This window comes from Pan troglodytes, chromosome 12 (genome assembly GCF_028858775.2).
Source record: "Pan troglodytes isolate AG18354 chromosome 12, NHGRI_mPanTro3-v2.0_pri, whole genome shotgun sequence".
Taxonomy (NCBI): domain Eukaryota; kingdom Metazoa; phylum Chordata; class Mammalia; order Primates; family Hominidae; genus Pan; species Pan troglodytes.
Genome location: NC_072410.2, coordinates 35,894,295 through 35,918,853, shown reverse-complemented (window position 1 = coordinate 35,918,853; position 24,559 = coordinate 35,894,295). Strand labels below are relative to the sequence as shown.

At 49.0% G+C, this 24,559-nt stretch overlaps 1 protein-coding gene across 6 annotated transcripts in view; it reads right to left on the bottom strand.

The window, feature by feature from the left end:
- CD8B (CD8 subunit beta) overlaps positions 1–23,907 on the bottom strand; it is a 46,520-nt gene extending 22,613 nt beyond the window's left edge. Inside the window, exons 1-6 of one of the 6 annotated variants that reach the window (XM_003949835.5) lie at positions 23,779–23,905; positions 20,010–20,369; positions 14,972–15,061; positions 8,686–8,775; positions 6,924–6,960; positions 3,584–4,379 (exon numbers count right to left, since the gene is read on the bottom strand). In XM_003949835.5, the coding sequence (XP_003949884.2) occupies positions 4,259–4,379; positions 6,924–6,960; positions 8,686–8,775; positions 14,972–15,061; positions 20,010–20,369; positions 23,779–23,821 (741 nt within the window). In that variant the 5' untranslated portion in view covers positions 23,822–23,905 and the 3' untranslated portion in view covers positions 3,584–4,258. Of the gene's footprint in view, positions 1–3,583; positions 4,380–6,923; positions 6,961–8,685; positions 8,776–14,971; positions 15,062–20,009; positions 20,370–23,778 lie in introns of those variants that run through there. The other 5 variants (XM_001139428.7, XM_009442805.4, XM_009442806.4 and 2 more) reach the window with 5 other exon arrangements.
- Between the last annotated feature and the right edge of the window lie 652 nt (positions 23,908–24,559).

The window sequence follows — 24,559 nt, the reverse complement described above, 5'->3', positions numbered from 1 at the left end:
AGATGTTCTCCTTCAGGGCAGAGAACCCAGGCTCCCCTAAGGTTGCTGGAGTGCAGACCACCCCTGCCACGAGCCCAGCCCCATGTGGACTTCCAGACAAGTAAATGCAATTGCAAATGTAGCTCGCCCAAAGTCTACAGCTGGTAAAGACCCAGGCTGTGCTGTCTGGCCATCTCGGACCTGCCTCACCGTGATTTCCATGGTTCAGATTTTTTTAATTTATGAATAAATCTTTCGTTTGTGGATATTTTTATTGATTCCAATTTCTTATTATAACAATGGCCAGAGGTTCTTTTTTTCCAAACTTTTAATTGCTTTTTCCCCAACTACAAAAGTAATACATGATGTAAAAATTCACACAAGGAACTGTACAAAGCAGAAGTGGAAATTCCCCAGAGTAACTGCAATTAACAGCTGAAAGTAAATCCTTACAGACCTTTTCCTGTACATATACAAACAAATATACCCGGAGGCCTTGATTTATTATTAGAGAAAAAAGATCAAATCTGCAGAACAATATTAGAAGATGTAATTTTCTATATTCTCTATTTTATGTATTATATTCTCAAGATTTCAATTTTATGTTTTAAAAAATATGGGAAGGAAAAAAAAACAAACTTTTTTTAGAAAAAATTTATTTTTGAGACAAGGTCTCTCTGTGTTGCCCAGGCTGGAGTGCAGTGGCGTGATCACAGCTCACTGCAGTCTCAAACTCCTGGGCTCAGGAGATCCTCCCACCTCATCCTCCCTAATAGCTGGGACTACAGGCAAGCACCACCATGCCCAGAAAAAAATTTAAAAATTTTTTGTAGAGTCGAGGTCTTGCTATATTGCCTAGGCTGCTCTCAAACTCCTGAGCTCAAGTGATCATTCTGTGTGGGCCTCCCAAAGTACTGGGATTACAGGCGTGAGCTGTAATCCCATGTGCTTGCTGAAGAAACTTCCAAATACCAATTTTACACATTTCTACAATGTTCTGTACTTGGATTTTAAAAAGTCTCTTTCTTGAAGTATAATTTACATCTATATCCATAGCTCTAAAGTCAACATATCTGAGTGTACAGCTTGATGACTTTTACTAATGAAACACTCATATAAGTGATTCCCAGATTGAGAAGCAGAAATGCTCACCTTCAAACCTCATGCTCCCTCCTAATGACCACCACTGGACCAAGGGTAACTGTATCCTAACTTCTAACAACGTATATTTGTTTTGCTTGTTTTCTTCTGTGCTTGAATTTTAACAGTGACTACGTATTGCACCATATATTGTATTAAGAATAATCTATACAGATGTTTTAAAAATATATGCATTTGTCATAACCATCATTTGATATCAGCACATATGGATCTAGCTCATTCCTTAGCAGCCGCCTAAACCCCCTTATTAGACTGTGTCTGAATTTATCTGACCAGTCCCTTTTGATGGACATTTGGATTATTTCCCATTTTTAGCTAGTAAGCAGCACTAGAAGGAACAATCTGATGCGTATTTCTTTGTGCATGCCACTTTTTGATGTATTTCTTTCAGATAAATGCCAACAAGTGGAATTGCTAGTCAAAAGATAGCTGGATGGAGTTTGGGGGGCATATTTCATCATAATGGCCCTATAGAGTGTAGTAGCAGCTCAGTTCCTTCTTCAAACAAAGGTCAGGTGCTGGGTGCAGACCTTCTCACTGCAGCCCCCACCATTGGCAGCCCAGCCTGCTCCAGCTCCCTGGGCGGCCGGAGCTGAGCCCGCCTCGGCAGGTGCCTGCTGCACAGAAAACTGACGGAGGAGCGCAAACCACCCCTGCCCCCAGCCCAACCCCATGAGAACTTGTGAACAAGTACATGCAATTGCAAAGACAGCAGCAGGGAGACGGTCAAATTTCAAAGCCTGCAGTGGGACAAGGGGCCTTGTGGCCTGTTCTTACTTCCGCTGTGCACTGGGTGTGAGCCTTCAAGGAGGGCAGACCATGTGCACTGCAGGCCTTAATCTCTTATTTGTTTGTGATGGGCCGGGTGAGGGGCCCACCTGAAACACGAACCCTAGAGGAGTCTGGTCCAGCTGACCCCAATTCTTTCACCCCTCCCCTCAGCCTTGGAAGGCAGCCTGTCCCTTGTCCTCAGAGCTGATGGGCAGAGCTTTTGTTTCTTTTGAACACCTCTTGCTGAGGCAGGAGTCTAGGGTCTGGGGGCAGGGAATCTAAGGCCAATTCGTGCTGAATCAAGGAGAAACATCTATGTCCGGGGGCAGGGAATCTGAGGCCAATTTGTGCTGACTTCTCAAAGCTGGAGCAAACGGAAAACACCTGGGTCTGGGGGCAGGGCATCTAAGGCCAATTAACATACACCAAAAGGAAAAACCCCATCTCCCCACACTGAGTAACCAAGGATCAAAGGCTACTCTCCCTACAACCCTCCCCCTTCCACTGCATCTCAGATGGAAAGGGAGACTGCCCTGGATTGACCACAGACCAAGCACGGGCCGTCCCTTCATCCGCATAGGGCGTCAATTCACCTCAGCCTTTCATTAGCCTTGGACCAAATCCTTCACCCAGATAAGGGGTAGCCAACAGGTACCTCAAAAGGGGTACTTAAAACCCAGAAAACTTTGCAATTGGGCCCATGGGCTATCTGCTTAGGGTCCACTCCTACCATGTGGAGTGCTTTCTCACTTCAATAAATTCTTCCTTTTGCTGCTTTTATTCCTTTATTACTTTGTATGTTTTGTTCAGTTCTTTGTTCAAAATGCCAAGGACCTGGACAACTTACACTCAAGGCCCTCCTTCCGGTAACACTGCATCTGTGCCTTTCTAACTCCACCCACCACACCTCATTCTGCTGCGGCCGCACCCCAGATGCCAGGAGAAGGTCACACTGCCCCTTCCCCAGAGTCGTCTTTCCTTTCCTGTTTTTTTTTGTAACATTTCTTACATTCTGTGGTTGTCACAGGTAACTGAACATAACCTGATTTGTCAATGTCCTTCTTTGAGCTGGCCAGGAAAAGCAGGTGAGGCTGGATTCTCCCTGGACCTGGACGTGGTGCTTCTGTTAATGCAGCCTCAGGTTGCAGTGTTTTATGGTGCAATAGCTCCTAGGCTGCTAAAGCTCAGGTAGGGGCGGCTAAGATGGGTCTCAGGCACTTTTTCAAACCCAGGCACGAGGTCCTGCTCTTCACTCTCCACTCCTGCTCAGCACTTTCTCCTTGCTTTTTCCTTCTCCAACTGCCAAGGCTAAGAATCAATAAGAAAATGAAGAGACATGTGACAGAACCCCTCATGCCTCCTACCTTCTGTTTGGTGCCTGACTTGAAGCCAGGGATCCCTGCGGTTCAACCCGCAGTAGAAATGAACACGTGCTAGTTCAGCTTGGGAGTGGGCTGGGAGATGGGCCTGAGGCACCTGCAGCCTGGCTCTGGGTGCCCTGGGTGCTTCCTAGCCTCTCTAGGACTCTCCACACCTACAACGTCGGGCAAATGAGGATCTCAGGTGCAAAAGGAGGATGTACAAATTTTCTCCTTCTGGTTTCTGTTCCACTCACTGAGCATTGATGTCTTTGCCGTAGACGGGCTTTCGCACGTTTATGTCACAGGAGCCGTTTGTTATCTTTAACCTGGGACTTTATTTGTACAACTAAGACATTTGTATAAAACAAACAGAAAATGAAAGAAGCATTAAGCCATGGGAGAGTAGAAATGGGAGCTGAGAAACTTAAGAGTAGAAATGGGAGCTGAGAAGACGAAGTGAACTCCTATCCTCAAACCCGCAAGTTCCCGGCCCCAAAGGAAGCCCTCAGAGACTGACATGGCTTCTGGGAACTGGACAGCCCCTCTCAGCAAGCCTCATTCCCAACCTGCACCTGGCCTCTCTGCGAGGAAGGTCAGCCCCAGCCTGGGAAGACCAAGAGGGAGCCAGCCCAGCATCACCCCATGAAAGACCCAGGACCCAATGTTACTGCCCTACCAGGGCAAAGCAACCTGCAAAGATGGTGGCTAAACGGCCACCACTAAAGGTCCCAGCTCAGGGAAAGCACAGGAGCCGGAAGCGGTGGCATGGGCAGCATTTCTTACTCAGTCCTCCAGCACACTCTGTGAAGTGCCCTGGGGGCAATGAAACCTTCTCCCTAGTATTCCCGATGACCCACGAACAAGTTGCTCCCATGCACGTCACACACAGAAAGGCCTTGCAGCAGTGAAAAGCAGGCAGCTTCAGCAGCCATTGAACTCTCCAGGGTTGAATGTGTCCCTTCTCTCATTTTTCCACATCGTGCTCGTTACTGACCGATGTCTTTTTGTAGCAGGACACCAAAACCGTATTCTCTGCTCATTTGTAAAATCTGAAAACAACAGCAAGTTGTGAAACCACTTATTTTCAGGCAAACGATATTGAATTTCCTGTAACAGAGACAAATGGCAAATGAGAATGCAGAGTTCTACTCCAAGTAGCCTGGGGCCGAGAGTTTTTTGTTAGTATGTTTCTAGGGCCCATCTTAGTCATTAAAAAGATTGTTAAGGCTAAAAAACAAAACAAAACAAAACTGCAGCTCAAAGAACGGTAGCTTTGAATTGGGTTACTTCCTGTAGTACCTCTAAGATAATCTAAGAGAATCACAAATTTATATCAAGGGGCCAGAAGAAATTAGCCTGCGGATGGGATGATTTTCTAAGGACAGTTAGAGGCTGGGGAACAACTACCTCAAATCGCAACTCAGATCTGTGAGCACCACAGGCTATTTCCTCCATGCCTGGATCATGAGAGCAAAACCAGAGGTGGTTTTCAAGCTTTTTTGAAGCCACAAACCCTTTTGTTCAAATGACATGTTACAGGTAAGTGTAAACCCAGACAATAGAAGAGAGTACGTCTGTTCAAAATGAAGAGAGTGAGGAGGTCTCAGGGTCCCCCCACGACCACCCAGAGCCCCTTCCCTGCCTCAAGCTGATCCTGGGCTTGCAAAAGCATGAGGTCCTGCATCCAGCCTCCTCAAAACTGGCATCAGATCACTGGGGAGCAAGTTAAAATGAAGGGGTGGGGACAGACCCAGACCACAGTTAGTACCAGAGAGGGACTTACTTTCCATGAAAGGTCATCATGGGAGACATTTTGAAAGGAACTTTCTTTTTTTTTTTGAGACAGAGTTTCACTCTTGTTGCCCAGGCTGCAGCGGAATGGTGTGATCTCTGCTCATTGCAACCTCTGCCTCCGGGGTTCAAGCGATTCTCTTACCTCAGCCTCTCGAGCAGCTGGGATTACATAGGCGCCTGCCACCACGTCCAGTTAATTTTTTGTATTTTTAGTAGAGATGGGGTTTCACCATGTTGGCCAGGCTGGTCTCAAACTCCTGACCTCAGGCGATCTACCTGCCTTGGGCCTCCCAAAGTGCTGGGATTACAGGCTTGAGCCACTGCACCCGGCCTTGAATGGAACTTTCTAGAGGTCTGGCCTGAGACAGCTACACTCAAGTTATTATCTCTTGGGTAGGGGGCAGCTTCTAAATCCAACACACAAGGTGAAAATTGTACACAATTAAAATATCATTGAAAATTGCCCATAAAATCCAGCAGGCATGTTTAAGCCACTCTCGATATAAATATAATGTGTACAACAATGCAGAGCATATAGTAATATGAATTTATATGGCTATTTACAATTTTAGAGTATTCAAAAATACATTTTGTTTGTCCATTGCTGCACTTGCAGAGTGGAATTTACTGAAGTGACCTGAGCTTGTGCTCTGACTCCGGGGTCCTGGGGCCACATGCTTTAAGGATAATACCCCAGTGAGTCCTCACACTGACTGTGAGATTGGCACTGTTAGCTCATTTAACAGACGAGAAATCCGAGACTTGGAGACGTGAAGTGACTTGCTGGCTGTCACATGGTGATTGGCAGACGGGATTCAAACCCAGCCCTGTCTCCACCTAAAGCTGGAGCTTTTGAGCAAGAGAACCTGTTGCCCTCTTCAATTTAGAGTTGTGTACTTTTGCTCCCCCAAACATTTCTGTATAGAGGGGGTTGTTCTAAGGATCAAATGTAATTAACTGGATAGGCAGATGTGAAACAGTCTCTGTTTTGAGGAACAAAAATCAAATGCAGGAATGCTGCCCTGGCCCAGGATGGCTTCCAACAGCCTCATGAAAGACCCAGGACCTAATGTCACTGCCCTACCAGGGCAAAGCAACTTGCAAAGGTGGTGACTAAATGGCCACCACTAAAGGTCCCAGCCCAGCCCAGGGTAAGTACAGGCGCTTTCTCAGCTTAGTGGGCCCCAAGAGTGCTATGTGACTCTGTCAACTCCTGGTACCCAGATGGGGTCGAGGGCGGCAGGTGGGACAAAGGCAGCTCCTAGGGAAGGAAAGCAATGGCTGGTGGAAGAGGCTGGTCTTCAAATCCGATTCCAGTAGTCTCTCCACTGATCTGTCAAATAAGGGTGATAACCCCTTATCTCACACAGTACCAAGGGGATGAAATAATAGGTGGGATGAAATAACGGATGGGATGAGTTTGGGATACTCTGCGGTATTCTGTGCATGCAAAGCCTGATTGCTCTCCTCAGGAGAGCTAAGAATGTTCTTGAAATACATTTAACTTATTGGTCAGGTTTTTGTTTGTTTAGGTTATCTCTTAGGTTCCTGAACTCTATCACCCCATCTATTTATACAGTCTGTAATTTTTTTTTTTAGATGGGGTCTCACTCTGTTGCCCAGGCTGGAATGCAGTGGTACCATCATAGCTCACTGCAGCCTTGAACTCCTGGGCTCAAGTGATCCTTCTGCTTCAGCCTCCTGAGTAGCTGTGACTACAGGTGTGCACTACCATGCCCGGCCGAGTCTATGATCTTTGGAAGATGAGGTCTGACTTTGGCTCCTCGCTGCAGTTAGAGGCTGCAAGCTGCAGCAGGGGCTGAGGAACCCAAGGCCACACCCAGGTTATACACTTACTGTTTCATGAAACGAAGCTGGGCTCTCCTCCGCCGGCCTGGAAGAGGAAAGCAAGGGCGCCAGTCAGTGTGGGCTGTGGGTCACTGCGCTGAGCCCCAGAGGCCAAGGAGGATTGTCACAGGGGCAGCTGACACCTCAGCCCACCTCCCTGGTCCCAGACCCTGGCCCAAACACTTTACACGTTTTAATCCCCTTAATGCTCACTGAAAACCTGAGTTGGATACTACTTTTAAGATCTCCATTTTATATGTGGGAAACTGAGACACAGAGTGAGTGAATTACTGGATAACATGCCCAAAGTCATGCAGCTAGTAAGTGGGAAAGCCAGAATTCAAACTCAATTAATCAGCTGCAGAGTCTGTGTCCTTAAACACACCTGCTTGCCCTTCACAGCAGGTCAGACATGAAAGGTCCCAGAGACAGGCAGTCTCAGGCTAGGGCAATTGCATTCAGAGGGTGAGCGAGATTTCCCACTGGGAGTTAGGAAGAAAATAAAAGCATGTCTATTGACATTTGTATTTCAGCCTTTATTACTTTTGATTTTCATTTATTTTTTTAGGAATGGGGTCTTATTATGTTGTCTAGGCTAGACTTGAACTCCTGGGCTCAAGTGATCCTTCCTCCTCAGCCTCTCGAGTACGGGCACTTGCCACTACACCCAACTTACTTTTCATTTTGAAGCACATTTAATAACATACATAAAATATTAAATAAGTAAATACAGCCAACTGCTGCATTTACTTTATAATACTCAATTAGCTGTATTCGCTTATTTAATATTTTATGCATGTTATTAAATGTGTTTCAAAATATTTTACCAATGAGGTCCTTCCTTGATCAAGAGAGTTTGCAAACCACTGAAATTTATGGGTTTCTTAGAATGGGGTACATGGGCCACTCTGTGGGGAACAATTGTAGGCAAAAGTATGCTCCTGGGTGCATTTCTGTGGGGAGAGGTCCGTTATTTTCATCGTATGTTCAAAGGGGTCTGTGACCTACAAAAGTTAAGAGCCACTGATCTAGTTCATGCCCTTGCTGTCCCACCTGCCCATTTCATAGATGTGCAGAGAGGGGAAGGGGCTTGCTCGAGGTGGCACAGGTGAGCAGAAGAACCGGGGTAGAGTCTGGGCTCTGGGCTCTAGGGCAGCCATGCAGGCCTCCCCTCCGGCTCCCCGTCTTTCTTGTGAACCCAGTGCTGTGCAGAGCTTGGGGTGGGGGCCATAGAAGGAGACAGTCCCGTCTCTGGGGTGGCTGGGAGCAGCAGTCATTTCTGTTTCCCACAGCCTCATCAATATCGGTGTCGTGGAGAGGATTTCTAACTTCTAGGAACACAACACAAACCCCATAGGCAAACTTTTCTGGACACTGGGCTTTGGTCTCAACTGTTCACGTGCGTTCCCACTCACTGACATGTGCCGGGTGCCAGGCATTTGGGGTAGGAATTTACAAACAGCAACTCTGGGAGGTAGCTAATGTCCTACCCCCATCTGAGGCAGCCGAGGCTCAGAGAGACCGGGGCACTGGATCAGGAAACAGCCACGTTGCACTCAAACCCAGGTTTGCCTGACTCCAGGGACAGGGTGGTCTTTGGTTTTGGCTGCGTAGCCCCAGGCCAAGAACTACCTCCGGAAATACCGTAGGTTCTCTGAGGCAAATTCCCACCAGGCTGCCATCTGCTCTGCTCCCCTAGAGAAGAAAGTATCCCAGGGACACTTCAAACAGCAAACAGGGACACCCAACAACCCAAGAGGAGACAACTCACAGCACAGGTGGATGGCCACTCCCAGGGAAACCAGCAGAACCAGGACGCCAGCCACCAGCAGGCCAAGGGTGATGGGGCTACAAAGTGGGCCTGGAAAACACACATGTGACATGTGTTCAACACGGAACATTTTTCTGCATGAGACACGCAGAAAAATACAAGGAGCGAAAAATTCAACTGGAAGCCCCACCTCCCAGAGAATACCACCATTTGTATTTCGATGTAATGTATTTTTCCTCAAGTCTTTTTTTTTTTTTTTTTTTTTTTTTGAGACAGAGTCTTGCTCTGTCACCCAGGCCGGAGTGCAGTGGTGCATTCTCAGCTCACTGCAACTTCCGCCTCCTGGGTTCAAGGGATTCTCGTTCTTAGCCTCCCGAGTAGCTGGGACTACAGGCATGTGCCACCATGCCTGGCTAATTTTTGTATCTTTAGTAGAGAGAGGGTTTTATCATGTTGGCCAGGCTGGTCTCAAACTCCTGGCCTCAAGCAATCCGCCCACCTTGGCCTCCCAAAGTGCTGGGATTACAGGCCTGAGCCACCATGTCCGGCCATCGTCTAGTCTTTGTAAGCACTTTAAACATTATTGAAATCATTTTATATATAAATTTTCATGTCCCACATCCAAATTTTTAAGAAGTAGACAATTTTCATGCCTGGTAATGAGTCTTTTACTATTTATTTTTAAAACTTTTAATTTCACAAGAAATAGCTGAATATATTTTCATTGTAAGACATTTAAATATAGGATTAGAGTGCTCCCTGACATCTTTGCTCCTTCACAGAATTAATCACCATTGATAATTTAGTAACTTTCTCTTTCCATGCCTATGTAATTTTTATAGATACATATAGGGTTTGTTCGTTTGTTTGTTTGTTTGTTTTGACACAGAGTCTCACTCTGTCGCCCAGGCTGGAGTGCAGTGGCACAATCTTGGCTCACTGCAACCTCCACCTTCTGGGTTCAAGCGATTCTCCTGCCTCAGCCTCCCAAGTAGCTGGGATTACAGGCGTCCGCCGTCATGCCTGGCTAATTTTTGTATTTTTAGTAGAGACGGGGTTTCACCACGTTGGCCAGGATGGTCTCAATCTCCTGGCCTCAAGTGATCCACCCGCCTCAGCCTCCCAAAGTGCTGGGATTACAGGTGTGAGCTACCGCAACTGGCCTTAAATACATATAGTTTTAAAAAATATATAGAGTGGATTATACTGTACAAATTGTTCTTTTGTACCTTTATTTTTTCAACGTGCCTTTTTTCCTTCACTTAGTCAATGTGTTCTTTCTTCCAGCAGAGTAACATCTGACAGCATGGATGTACCATGAGTTACTTGTCATCAGTGGGCCTTTTGATTGTTTCCTGTGTTTTACTTTTACAAATAACTCTGCAGAAAACAACCTGTATATTTCCTTACAAAGGTGCCTTCCTGAGGTAAATACTGAGAACGGGAACTACTAAACCACAGACTTTGCCCATTTTAAATTGTGACAGATGCTGTCAAATGCCTCCCTAAAAGGCGGCACTGACTTCCGTCCCCACCCGCCAATAGTGCACCTTGCTGACCCTTGATATCATCAAAATGTTTTAGTTTTTGCCAGTCAAGTGGGGGAAAATGTTATTTCACTTAAATTCCCTAATTTCTTATAAGCTTTGGCCTATTTTCATATATTGGGAACTTGTATGATTTTTCTTCTACGAGTTGACTATCTGTTCCTTTGTCCATTTTGTGTGCTATTTAAACAGCAGACTTTACACTATCAATGTCCCAAATCCTCCTCTGACACCCTTCAGGCCCCTGTGGCTGGTCCCTTGAGTAGCGGAGGGGCAGAGCAGGGCCCATGGGTGAAAGGGCAAGGCTGCAGATTTGGGCTTGAGGTTCGGAAAATTGGAAAGCATTGTGGATGTCAAGGAAGAGAGAGGATTTTTACTGAATACATATGTGCTAAGTACATACTAAATGCAAACTCCCATTTTGTGAGGAAGAAAGGTATTGGTATTTTTAAATTATTTATTTATTTATTTATTTATTTATTTATTTTTGAGATGGAGTTTCGCTGTTGTTGCCCAGGCTGGAGTGCAATGGCGAGATCTGGGCTCACCGCAACCTCTGCCTCCTGGGTTCAAGCGATTCTCCTTTCTCAGCCTCCTTAGTAGCTGGGATTACAGGCATCTGTCACCACACCTGGCTGATTTTTGTGTTTTTAGTAGAGATGGGTTTTCACCATGTTGGCCAGGCTGGTCTCGAGCTCCTGACCTTATGTGATCCACCTGCCTTGGCCTCCCAAAGTGCTGGGATTACAGGTGTGAGCCACCGTGCCTGGCTTGCCATTATTTTTACCTCTCATTTCACAGTTCAAAAAACAAAAACAACAAGATTCAAAGAGGTTAAATTATATAACCAAGGTCACCCAGCTACTAAAAGGCAGGACCAGGGTGTGGACACAGATCCTCCGAGTTCCAAGCCCCTGTGGGTCCCACCTCAGCTGCATGAGGGCATGAGAGGTACAGGAGGGAAGGGAGCGGGCTGCTACATGGGTGGCAGCCCACTGTCACTAGAGGGGAACAAGCCAAGGCTGGATGGCTGGGGTGTGGAGAGGAGATTCATACACGGACAGGGAGGCTGGATGAGGGCCCCTCTGAGATGCTGAGGGCATCTGCTGGGCTCCCTCTCACCTCCTATTTGTTCTCCCAACCTGGATGAACCTCAAAACATGGTGCTAAGTGAAAGAAGCCAAGCATGAAAGACCCCATGGTGTGTGATTCCACTTCTGTGAGATGCCCTGGGGAGGCAAATCTGCAGAGGTAGACGGTAGATTAGTGGCTGCCAGGGGCTGGGAACAGAGATGAGCTGTGAACAAGCACAGGGAATCTTACTGGGGTGATGGAAACCTTCTAAAACTAGATTACGGTAACGGTCGCCCAACTTGGTAAATTTACCCCAAATCATTGAATTTGTATGCTTAAAATGGGTGAACTTTGTGGTATGCAAATTATATCTCAACTAAGGTTTTTTTTTTTTTTTTGAGACAGGGTCTTGCTCTGTCGCCCAGGCTGAAGTGCAATGGCGTGATCTCGGCTCACCACAACCTCCACCTCCTGGGTTCAAGCGATTCTCCTGCCTCAGCCTCCTAAGTCGTTGGGATTACAGGTGCCCACCACAATGCCCAGCTAATTTTTGTATTTTTAGTGGAAATGGGGTTTTGCCGTGTTGATCAGGCTGGTCTCGAACTCCTGACCTCAGGTTATCCACCAGCTTTGGCCTCCCAAAGTGCTGGGATTATAGGTGTGAGCCACCACGCCTAGCTCAACTAAGTTTTTAAAAACCGTAATGGAGGTGGGTGCAGGTCACAGGGATGTACAGGGCGGCAGGGCTCCTTCCTGAGGAGAGGTCATGGTTAAGACCACTGTGGAGGCCAGCAATGTAGCTACAGGTCTCCTCTGGAGCACTGTCTCCCATCCAAAATTTGACTCTCTGGGAAAAGCTGCTGCTGCAAATAACGTGCTTGGGTAAGGGGTCATTTGCCAGAGCCACACCAACGACACCCCCAGCCCAGCCTTCCTCATCTTACCGGGGCCTCAGGGTCTCCTGAGCTCTGGATCTGCACTCTGCTCCTGAGTCCATGGTTTAGAAATGGTCCCCCAGCACCTAAGGGTGTTGTCTTAGGAACAGCCCTAAGCCTCAAGGGGCAGTGCCTTCTCAGTGACCCCATGGGTTTCATTCATGATAACAGGCTTTGAGGTCTGTGTGGACGCCCCACAAGCTCTGAGTGCCTGGTGTATAATAGCATCTCATTTAGTCCTGCATCCCCATTTTACAGACAAGGAAACTGAGGTTCATAGAGGCTGAATCACCTATTCAGTGTCTCATAGTACAGGCAGTGGTAGACAGAGATTCAGACCTAGGCCTGACTGACTTGCCACTAGGCTACACTGACCCAGGGCCACTCTCCTCAGTGTAACCTCCACCTACTTTCCCCACACCCATCCCCAGCCTTACTCCACTAGGTCACCTTCACACACATCCGGGTTATTCTTAATAACCTATTAATGTTTGGTTTGCATTTTGCCCTGGGAATTTACTGAGGGTTAGTACAAGAAATGATGCAAGAGGCCAGGCGTAGTGGCTCACGCCTGTAATCCCAGCACTTTGGAGGCCAAGGCAGGTGGATCACCTGAAGTCAGGAGCTCAAGACCAGTTTGGCCAACATGGTGAAACCCTGCCTCTACTAAAAATACAAAAATTAGCCAAGCGTGGTGGTGGGCACCTGTAATCCCAGCTACTCTGGAGGCTGAGGCAGGAGAATCACTTGAACCTGGGAGGAGGAGGTTGCAATGAGCTGAGATCACGCCACTGCACTCCAGCCTGGGCAACACAGTGAGACTCCATTTAAAAAGAAAAAAAAAGAAAGAAAAGAAATTATGCAAGAAATCTGAAGACCTTTGTTTTTGCCATCATTTATAAAAGTATGACTGAGTTTGCCGTCATTCAGCTGTCCTTACATGAAGATGAATGGGCAGATTGCTTCTAGAATTTAGTGCTAGGATGAAGGTTTCTTCTTTTGGTGGCAGGTTGTTTCTTTCTATCACTGGGGTTGGGGTGCCATACAACTTGGGGTCTTCCCTTTGTTTAAACTGATGTTGCCGGGTTCTCCACAGCCATAGCACACAACCAGTTCTTGCGCCCTCATCTTAGTGGCTCTATTGTATTTGCCTTTTATATCCTTTTTATTGTAGTCTGCCTGAAATCGTTTAGGTGAAGGGGTCAGGGCATGGGACTTTATAAAATAAGGTTACTCTTAAGCTCCTTAAGACTTTACTCTTCTGTACATTGGTTCTGATTTTCTTTTTACTGTGACCTCATGTGATGGCAGCTTCCCACCCTGGTCTCCCAGATCCTATTCAGTGCCGTCCTCAATAATTTCTGGTACTTAAAATATTTAAGACAAAGCAAACTGAGCAGTGTGAGGCAGTGCTCCTGGGGCTGCTTGTGGTTTGTTTTCTGGGTAGCAGCAGATGGCACTTTCTGTTTGTCACCAGTGACTTTTGCTGGGCTGAGGTCAGTATTTTTCCAGAAACACGTTTGGGCTGATGGGTTTAAGGAAAGCATGTGCATGGGCATGTGTGTCTGTGTGTGTGTGTATGTGCATACACTCCAGCTGAGGTGTCTGGTGTAGCATAGAGAAGCAAATGTGTTCATTTGCAAACAAACATGTATTCATGAACTAGCACATACTGTGTATTAGGTCCTCTGTTAGGTATTAAAACTGGAAACTTTTTTTTGAGACAGGGTCTGGCTCTATCACCCAGGCTGGAGTGCAGTGGCAGGATCTCAGCTCACTTCAATCTCCACCTCCCAGGCTCAAGGCATCCACCTCAGCCTCCTGAGTAGCTGGGACTACAGGCATGTGCCACCACGCCCATCTAATTTTTTTACATTTTTGTAGAGACAGAGTTTCACCATGTTGCCCAGGCTGGTCTCTAACTCCTGAGCTCAAGGCGATCCACCCATCTGGGCCTCCCAAAGTGCTGGGATTACAGGTGTGAGCCACCACGTCTGGCCAAAACTGGAAAAGTTTAAAGTGCTGGTCCTTTGAGTGGATTTTTTGTTTGTTAACAGCTTTATTGAGTTATAATTTACTCATAAAGTCCCCTTGTTTAAAGTGTACAATGTCATGGTTTTTAGTGTATTCATGGAGTTGTGCAACCATTATCATAATGTAATTTCAGAACATTTAAATTCCCCTAAAAAGAAACCTTATACCCATTAGGAATCACTCCCCATTTCTTTCCCAAGCCCCCAGCCTTAGGCAGCAACCAATCTACATTCTGTCTCTACAGAGGATCATATGCTGGATATTCCATAATCATGGAATCATATAGTATATGGATTTTTGTGACTGGCTCCTTTCATTTTATTCTTTATTATGGCCAAACAATATTCCACGATAATAAATAAGCCACATTTTGTTAATCAACTCATTAGCTGGTGGATGTTTGGGTAGTTTCTGCTTTTGGCTAGTATGAATAATGAAGCTGTGGACATTTGTGTGCAGGGGTGTGGGTGGAGATCTCCTCCATTAAGCTTTGTCCAGTAACAATTTACGAGTCTGTCTCCCACGAGACTGTGAGTTGCTGTCACACTCAGCATCCTTTCTGACCCTAGCTTGGGCTGGGGAGATAGGCTCTAGAGTTGACACTTGGAAAGTGCCTGGGGAAGGAAGGAGGGGAGGGAGGGAGGGCAAGGGGATGTCTGCCTTGTTTCTGAGGGTGCAGAGGGATAGGGAACTCACCCTTCTGGGTCTCTGGCCTGGGTAACCGGCACACTCTCTTCTTGGGGGTGGACTTCTTGGTGGGCTGGGCAGTGGTGGGAAGGAAATCAACTACAGAAAGAAAGCAAGACACATATCTTAGCCAAGTGAACACCACGTGGCTCAAAGACAAAACTTTGTCTTATGGCCGGGTGTGGTGGCTCATGCCTGGAATCCCAACACTTCCGGAGGCCAAGGCAGGAGATCATTTGAGCTTGGGAGGTTGAGACCAGCTTGGGCAACATGGTGAAACCCCCTCTCTACAAAAAATAAAAAGTTTAGCCAGGCGTGGTGGCATATGCCTACAGTCCCAGCTACCCAGGAGGCTGAGGTGAGAGGATCACCTGAGCTTGGGAAGTCAAGGCTGAAGTGAGCCATGATCATGCAACTGCACTCTGGCCTTGGCGACAGAGCAAGACCCTGTCTCAAGAGCAAATAAATGAACAAATGAACAAAATTTGTCTTACATCCAAGTACTGAAGTCCTTATGACTGTTCCCCAGGCTGCTACAGGGCTTGAAGTTCACAGAGCAATAGAATGTTTGATCTGCTTTCTGAATTCTCAGATGTTGGGAAAGGGGTGAGGGCCTAGGGATGGGGTTCAGCTTGGTGTCCTGGAGAGAGGAAGGCTCTGGAGCCACACAGACCTGAGCAGAGCCTACACCTCTGATTTATTTATTTTTATTTATTTATTTATTTATTTTTTGAGACAAAGTCTCGCTCTGTAGCCCAGGCTGGAGGGCAGTGGCATGATCTCGGCTCACTGCAACCTTTGCCTCCCGGGTTCAAGCAATTATCCTGCCTCAGCCTCCAGAGTAGCTGGGATTACAGGCGCGTACCACTGCATTCGTCGTGCCACTGCATTCGTCTAATTTTTTGTATTTTTAGTAGAGACGGGGTTTCACCATGTTGGCCAGGCTGGTCTTGAACTCCTGATCTCAGGTAATCCACTCACTTTGGCCTCCAAAAGTGCTAGTATTACAGGTGCAAGCCACCGCACCCGGCCGACCTACACCCCTGATTAACCACTGCGTGACTTGGGACAAGTCATAGCATTTTTCTGTGCCTCAATTTCCTTATCTGCTGAAATAATGATAACTGCCACCTCCTTCTTGGGATTATCTGAGAATGAAAGGGACAGTGTGTCCAAAAAAAGTTTCAGTAGATGTGGCTCCACCTGGCTGAAGACCTTGAGCCCCAGGGCTGGATCGCCCAGCCTTTGGCACGAGCCCCTCCGCCCAACTCGGCATTCCCTAAGCACATGGAGGAAGCTCATGGAAGGAGGGGGTGCCCTTTTCTGCATGTAGAGTACCACGCAGGTGTCATATTTGGGGATTGGTTTTCCTTCTCAGATGGCCCTAAAATATATATATAATATCAGAGCTAAGGGAAGTTCAGTCTCAAACTTTAATTTCAAAGGTGAACGCCAGAGACGAGGGGAGCTGGCCCCTGCAGCCCCAAGTGGTGAGTGCTGTGTTGGGACCCCAAGCCCCTGTCCTGACTCCTGGATGGGTCACCCCTCTCCTTCATTTTTACCCAGTGACCCCTGCTGAAGTGTTGGGAGGGGCAGTGGGCCGGCACCCAGAGCAAAGGAAGACAGCTGTGGCTCTGATGCCTACTGGGGATGAAGGGGGCACTGCTGGCCACAGAGTCCAACCCTTGCCTTTGTGGGTTAAGGAAACAGATCTCTCTGCACTGATTTTCTCCAAAATGGTAGGAGAGGGAGTAAGGAGACACCATGAACCTAAACTCTAGAGTCAGGGGGACAGAAAAAAAGAAAAGAAAAGAAAAGAAAAGAAATATTAAGGCTGGGCGCGGTGACTCACGCCTGTAATCCCAGCACTTTGGGAGGCCGAGGCAGGCGGATCACCTGAGGTCAGGAGTCCAAGACCAGCCTGGCCAACATGGCAAAACCCCGTCTCTACTAAAAATACAAAAATTAGTTGGGCGTGGTGGCACGTGCCTGTAATCCCAGCTACTCAGGAGGCTGAGGCAGCAGAGTCGTTTGAACCTGTGAGGCAGAGGTTGCAGTCAGCCAAGATCCTGCCACTAAACTCCAGCCTGGGTGACAGTGACTCCGTCTCAAAAAAAAAAAAAAGGTGTTGGGGGGTTGTAAGGGGGAACAGGCAGGGGAAGCCCACAGATCAGTCATTTTTGGGCTGGCATCTTCTAGATAAAAGTAGACATTTTAACCCCTCACCTCTCTGAGCCTCCTCTGGAAAGCGGAGAGAACACGATCTGTTTGTCTGCTTCAAGACATTGATGGGAAGAAGCAACTAGGATGAATGTGCACTAAGCTCCAACCATGTGTGGGGAGCAGTGCTGAGCCTTTCAGCATAAGTTTACTGGAGACAACAACTTTTGGGGCAGGCACTGTTGTCCCCATTTTATCCAGGAGGAAGCCTAGGCTCAGAGAGCTGAAATAATGTGTCCAAAGTTAGACAGTCACTGGCTGCAGAGCCAGTATCTGCACCAAAAGACCTTGATTCTAAAACCTGTGCTTCTCGTTCTGCCACACTATCTCACGTGCAAAGATTTTCTGACAAAAAGTTGAACACTTTAGGTCCACCCAAGGCCCTGGGTCATCATAGTGCCGAGGGCAACTATTGTAAGAGGAAACTCTCATCAGCAGGGTCGGAGAGCGTGCAACGAGCCTGGCCCTCTCCTGGGAGTGTTGCCTCCTTCAATCCTCATGGCCCTAGAAGTAGTTCTGTTTGACTTATTTTCTACCCGAGGAAGCAGGGACGTCTTTCAGATGGACAGTAGTGAGCCCAGAGGGGAGCCAACTCTTTGGGCCCTCAGTGCCTTGGCTGGGCACCACAGCCTGGGTCTAGTGGGAGACTCAGGTTGGGGGACTGTTCTGTTTTAAATTCTTCTTGCCTAGAGCCAGGTCCCCCTGGATTCCTCCTGAGCCCCCAGTTTAATCTCTCCCTCTCTGTTCTTAAAAGGAATAAAACTTCGAGCCCATGATATACTTAAGGGCCTGAAAAAGGCCCTGTCTTTCCCCAAACACTTTCTCAACCATCCCAGCTTTGTCCTCTAAAAGGCCTTTCTTGGGTGAGAAGGTGGGTTTTGGCTCCAAAGAAGGTCTGGTTGCAAGCCCTGGGGAGAAGCAGGTTTGGCTGCAAGCCAGCGCTGGAGAGAGGCATTGACATTCCTGTAGTGCTGGGAGGGGTTTGGGGGTTTGGAAACACGGAAGTCAGGAGTGAGTGCGGTTGGGATGGAGGCGGTGGGAAGCTCTGGAAACTAGCTGTGTTTATTCCACCCTCCTCTCAGACTCTGAAATCTCATGAGTGGAAAGGTGTGGGGCTTACAGAGACAAAAACAATAAGCTAAAGCCAAACCCCAAACCCCAAACCCCCAAAGTCCATTTTTCAATACGAAAATCAGAGGACCCCCACGTGAAGGAATGCCTCAGCTTCTTGCCTGCAATACACCCTCCCAGGCTAGCAAGAGGTGGCGGGGCATCACTTTGGTTTGTGTCTTCCTAATCGTGCTGCTGTCCCCAGCTGCCCCTGCACTTCCTCACGCTGAGTGGTCTAATTTCTGGGTCCCCTTGTGGCTTTTAGTGCCCTCAAGTGAGCAGGAAGCAGGGCAGTGGGAGCCCTGGAGGGGGTTGGCTCCAGCCTTGGGCCAAGCTGGAGGTGGGGCTAGAGCCAGAGCCAGGCTGTGAGAGTTACCACCCATAACTAAATGCCTTCGGTCCAATACGCCACAGGTGCTGCTGAGCACGTGAAATGTGGCCAGTCTGAATCGAGATGAGCCATATGTTTTATGTAAAATGCTCATCGAACACTTAGTATGAAAAATGAATGTAAACTATTTCAGCAATACTTTTTATATTGATTACATGTTGAGATGAAAATATAGTTAATAAATTGAGTTAAATATAACATTATTTAAATTAATTTTACTTGCTTCTTTTTGCTTTTTTAAACATGACTTAAAAAATTTAGAATTTCATCTGTGGCTTGAAATGTGCATCTGCTGGACTTGCTGACTTAAGTCAGAGGTCTGCAGCTTCTCTGGGATTAAGTGGGTCATGGAGGCCATCAGCACCCCCGTGTGACACAGAAGAGAACACTGAGGCCTAGGGGAGAAAGCATGGCAAGTTTGCAAGCAGAGCTGGGCCTGGCTCAGTCTCCTTACTAACTTCGACTCAGGTATGAATTCGAGCTGTAGGCCCTCACAGAGAACATAAGGGCACCTGTCCCTCCACTGCCCCTAGAAATGCCCTCACTGGGTATATCAGGGCAGTGAGGGCCTCCTTTCCCTGTGTGCACACTCTGGGGATTTCTAACACCACTATAAGGCCAAGGGGCTCAGCCCAATCCAGCCGTAGCTTCGAATGTCCCTGATGTGGCCTGAAGGACAGCACTGCCCTGTCCCCATAAGAAGAATAATGCCTGGACAGGCACGGTGGCTCATGCCTGTAATCCTAGTGCTTTGGGAGGCTAAGGCGGGTGGATCACTTGAGGTCAGGAGTTCGAGACCCACCTGGCCAACATGGTGAAATCTCGTCTCCACTAAAAATACAAAAAATTAGCCAGGTGTGGTGGCTCATGCCTGTAATCCCAGCTACTCGGGAAGCTGAGGCAGGAGAATCACTTGAACCTGGGAAGCAGAGGCTGCAGTGAGCCAAGATTGCACCACTGCACCCCAGCCTGGGCAACACAGTGAGGCTCTGTCTCAAAAAAAATAATAATAAATAAAAAAGAGAAGCACAATGCTCATCTCTGACTCTGACCCGTCTCTTCCAGTTTCACCTTATTCCCACCTAAAGTGGTTAGGTAATAGACCTACCTTCCAGGGTGGTTGGCAGCATTAAGCAAGCTAACTATGTAAACACTTGGAGGGGCTTGGCCTGGGTAAGTCTCCACATGTACTTTCTGTTACTATTAGCAGCAGTGCCATTAGTCACGGCTGCAGAGTGGGGCACACTGAAGCCTGGTGGTCCCAGTGCCTGGCACGTGCCTGGCACACAATCGGTGCTCACTGATAGCATTGAGCCTGCTTCTTACCCACACTCAGCTGAGTTCCCTTCCCGAAGGTCAGCTCGGGGCTCCCGACGATCATGCAGAAGTAGATGCCACTGTCTTCCGGCTTCACGCTTGTGAGATTGAGAATGAACCGGCTTGCATCCCGAAACACAGCTATCTTCTCCTGTTCCACCTCTTCACCGTGGATAGTCCCTTTTGCGGAATCCCAGAGGGCCAGGAACTCGTGGTGACTGTCACTGCTCGGGGCCTGGCGCTGTCTCAGCCAGTAGATGCGCATGTTACTGAGGGAGATTTTAGCCTCGCAGGACAGCATCACCATCTTGTTGGTTTGCACCTTTATGTATGCAGGGGTCTGCTGGAGGACTGAGCTGCCATGGAGAACTAGGAAAAGCCAAGAACAGAGACATCGCACATTTTCCTAGCCACAGCTGTGGGACCTCGCAGTCACACTGAGTCAAGTGTCAAAGGAAAAGTCATGGAAGAACTTGCCCAGTTACTGGGTCCAGGGAGTGTGTTGAGTGCAGCTGTTGGCTCCTGGACTCAGAGTTCACATACCCCACCTCCCAGGAGATCATCTGGAAGGCAGGTGTTTGCTAAGTTCAGCTTTACAAAGGTACAGGGGAGAAAGCTGCCATTTGTTTATTGTGTACTTATATGCCTGGCCCTTGCATAAAGGAACTCAATCAAGCCTCAAACTGGCTTTGGAATTTTTTAAAAGACATGGGGTCTTGTTATGTTGCCCAGGTTGGAGTGGAGTGGCTACTCACAGGCACTATCATAGTACACTTCAGCCTTGACCTCCTGGGCTCAATCTATCTTCCCACCTCAGCCTCCCAAGTAGCTGAGACTATAGGCATGTACCACCACAAAAGGATGGATCCAGGATTTTTAATCCTCATTACACAGATGAGGAAACTGAGGCATGAAGTTACTTGTTCAAAGTCCCACTTACAGTATGTAAGTGGCCTAGGAGTCAAACTCAAGGATTTGAAGTCTGAAGCCAAAGCTGGTTGCCTTTCACCTCCCCTGGCTGCCACTGGATGTACAGCCCTTCGGTAGGCTCCAAACTGCCGAAGGAGACCCAGGACAGGCTGGGAGAGGAGCCCAGAATCACAGCAGAGCATGTGGCTGGTCTGTCCGTTGCTGGACAGACCCTGGTAGGTACAATTACAGCCCATGACCCCCGAGCCCAGCAACTGATGGGTCACTGGATCCCTATTCCCCAGTGGAAGGACAGACACCACAGAAGCAGGGCTGGGAGTTCATCTTAGACTCTGACGAGAAGCACCCGGCAAGCAGGGGCTTATTCATGAGGAGCTAGAGCAGGACTCACAGACCCGGCCCTGAACCCAGCCTCTGGCCGTGCCAGCTGTGAGACCTCAGGCCAGTCACCAAGCCTCTGTCTTCTTATGAAAGGAGGACAGCTTGGGGCTGTTGTCCTGCCTGCCTCTGAGGGTTGGAAATAAATGCTGTCCAAAAAAGCACACTGCAAACTGTATGGCCATGTACACAGGTAAATACTGTCCCTGTGTCTCATATCACAGGGTTGTTACTGGAAGTAAATTAAATCTCAAGGAGAAGGATCAGAACAGGTTCTATACACACCAAGGCTGCACAGCTTCCAACAAACACAATCTGACCTGGTGAGCCCTTCATTTTGGCTGTGGAGCAAAGGGAGACATTGCAGGCCAGGGCAGAGGCGCAGGAGTTGGGAGGCACAGAGAGGACACAGACCTGGGTAGGCAGAGGAGGCCAGAGGGCATGTGTGTGTGCCCAAGAGGAGCCAGCTTACTGAGCACCTCATGTTTAAAATCCTGCCTGCACTTGCAGCTCAGGCTCCGTGGCCCCACAATGGCCTTCTCCAACACTGATGAAATGAACTTCGACTTTTTGACTTCGCTCCTGGACCACTCTTAGCTTTCGCTTGCATCAAGAATGAAATGATGGGGCCGGGTGTGGTGGCTCATGTTTGTAATCCCAGCACTTTGGGAGATCGAGGCAGGAGGATCACTTGGGCTCAGGATATCGAGACCAGCCTGGGCAACATAGCGAGACCCTGTCTCTACTAAGAATACAAAAATTATCCAGGCATGATGGCGTGTGCCTCTAATCCCAGCTACTAGGGAGGCTGAGGCAGGAGAATCGCTTGAAACCGGGAGGCGGAGATTGCAGTGAGCCAAGATTGCGCCACTGCACTCCAGCCTGGGCGACAGAGCAAGACTCCGTCTTGGAAAAGAAAAAATTATTAAAAAATAAAAATAAAAATAAAAACAAGAAGGAAATGATGCCTGGGGCGCAAGTGGCTGCTGGACTTCCTCTTGTTTCCCCAAACACCACACTGCCGTTCCAGCAGAGCAGAGGTTTTTCCTTGCTTTGGGTCACTCACTTCTTGGGGGAGTTAATAAGAATCAATAATGCCAGTTTATTGAGCTGTGCCTGGCATGGCACATACATTGTCTCATTTGATCCTCACCAAATCCTGTGGGGGAGATACTGTTTTGCACCTACTTTACCCATGAGGAAAGAGAGACTCAGGAAGGTTAAAGATGTGCTCAAGGTCACACAGTGATCCAGATTAAAACCCAGCTTGTGGGACCCCAGAACCTGACTTTGAACCACTGAATTGAAGAAACCTGCAATCCTCTCCCCGATGGTGGTTATGTGCTCACGAGCACACGGTGGGGCTGCAAGTACACAGGTGCCCGAAGCCCTTCGGGGAAAACCCAGAAGTGACTCCTGTAAGAGCAAGGCCTGGGCTGTGAGTGTGCATTTCCTCTCCTGGCTGAGACACACCCCGGCTCTTCCCAGGGCCCACTTGCTTTTTGTCCCCTAGGAACTGAATACTCCAGGCTGTGGCCAAGGCCCTGCTGTGTGCTGGACATGGAGCCAGGCCTCACTGCATGTTCCCCTCGGTAACCCAGGAATTCCATTCTCAGAGGGACCTGATGTTTCTAGATCCATCAGTAATGACTTTAGTGCTCTGAACGGCCTGGGCTCTTTCTATTTATGATGTTGCACTCACTGGGCCAGAACCCCCGGCGGGCAGGCCTTGTCACCCCCTGGCAAGATGACCAGCTTTGGGCTTTTTGGGCACGATTTGCTTTTTGGGCAAATCGACCAGTTTGGGCAGTTTTCCGTGTGTGTGGAGGCTTCTTCCAAAAGGCAGTCTGGCTGGGCTTATTCAGAAGGACAATCCAGATGCCCCACCCAACTCCAACAACCCAACCTCCAGGCTGCTTCCTAGGGAGCCAGGCTACCCATGACACCCAACACCAGCGACATCAGGGAGAACGGGAGCCAGAGGGATCACCCTGCCCTAGCCCTCCGAGAACTGAGAACGCCCGATGTTTGTCTGATTGTACTACAAACACTTCCCCGGAAGTAATAAAAATGTGTCCACAGGACCCATGGCCTGGCCAACCTTCCTCCGAGCACATCCTGCGGGGACCCTGGGCAGGGACCTGTTTCCTTCCCCTCGTGACCTCCAGCGACCCTCTCTTTCCTTCCCTCACTCGCTCCCCTTTTTCACTGCCTCCCCTTCTGCGTCCAGGCTTTTGAGGGGAGGTGGCCTCAGTCCAGGGGCTCTCCGGTCCCCCGGGGTAATGCGATATGGAGGTATTTTATTTCCACCCTTAGGGACCGTGCCTGCCAGGCTGCCTCCCGGGCGCCCCGCCACCGCGGGCTCGACGCTGCACCCTGCCAGGACCAGGGCCAGGACAGCCACTTATCACCTCCCCGCTCAGGCCCCGGGAGCGCAGACCCTTGGGCAGCCCGCGCGCCGCCGCCTTACCTGTCAGCTGCGCGGCCAGGAGGAGCCACAGCCGCGGCCGCATCGTGGCGCGCCCGGGACACCTGGCCCCGGGGGCTCGGCGGAGACAGTCGCGGCTGGGGTGGGTGAGGAGCTGGCCGGGCGGGGCGCCTGGGTCGGGGAGCTGGGGGGGGGGCAGTGGGGAGGGCGGGACCGGGCGCGGTGGCGGCGGGAGTCTGGTGTTGGGGACCGCGAGGTCTCCGCCCTCATCCTCCTAGCATTGCAAAGGTCTGGGCTGCGTTTCCAGAGCCCACCAGGACCCTCCGCTTTCCAGAAAGGAGGGGACACCGCCGGCCTCCCCCAGGCAGCTGCATGTGTGTCATCGCCCCCTGCCCCGGGAGGTGCTCAGGAAAGGGTTGTGACCCCGAGTGACAGTAGAGGCTCAGAGAGGTCAGGATGTGTAGTGCATGGTGGAGCTGGCCACTAACTCGGGCCGCTTCTTGTCTGTTTGAGTAGCAATTGAGGGGCTCCTGGGTGCCCCGGGCTGGGCTGGGCCTGGAGTCAGCAAGCCCCAAGTCTTGCCCTCCCTTGCCAGGGAGGAAGGAAAGGTAACCGGCTGTGACACTGAGGGAGGTGAGCTGGGAACTGGAGGTGCAGAGAAGGCCCCGACCCTGTTTGTAGGTTGTGGGGGTGCCGCAAGACCTAGATCTTAAGAATTTCGAAGGACTGTGACGATCACCGGCTGCGCCCTGCCGGCGAGTGCCCTGGGGCCGGCTCTATTTGTTGCGCGATCCAGCCCTGGTGGGGAGATTTGTGAGGGGAG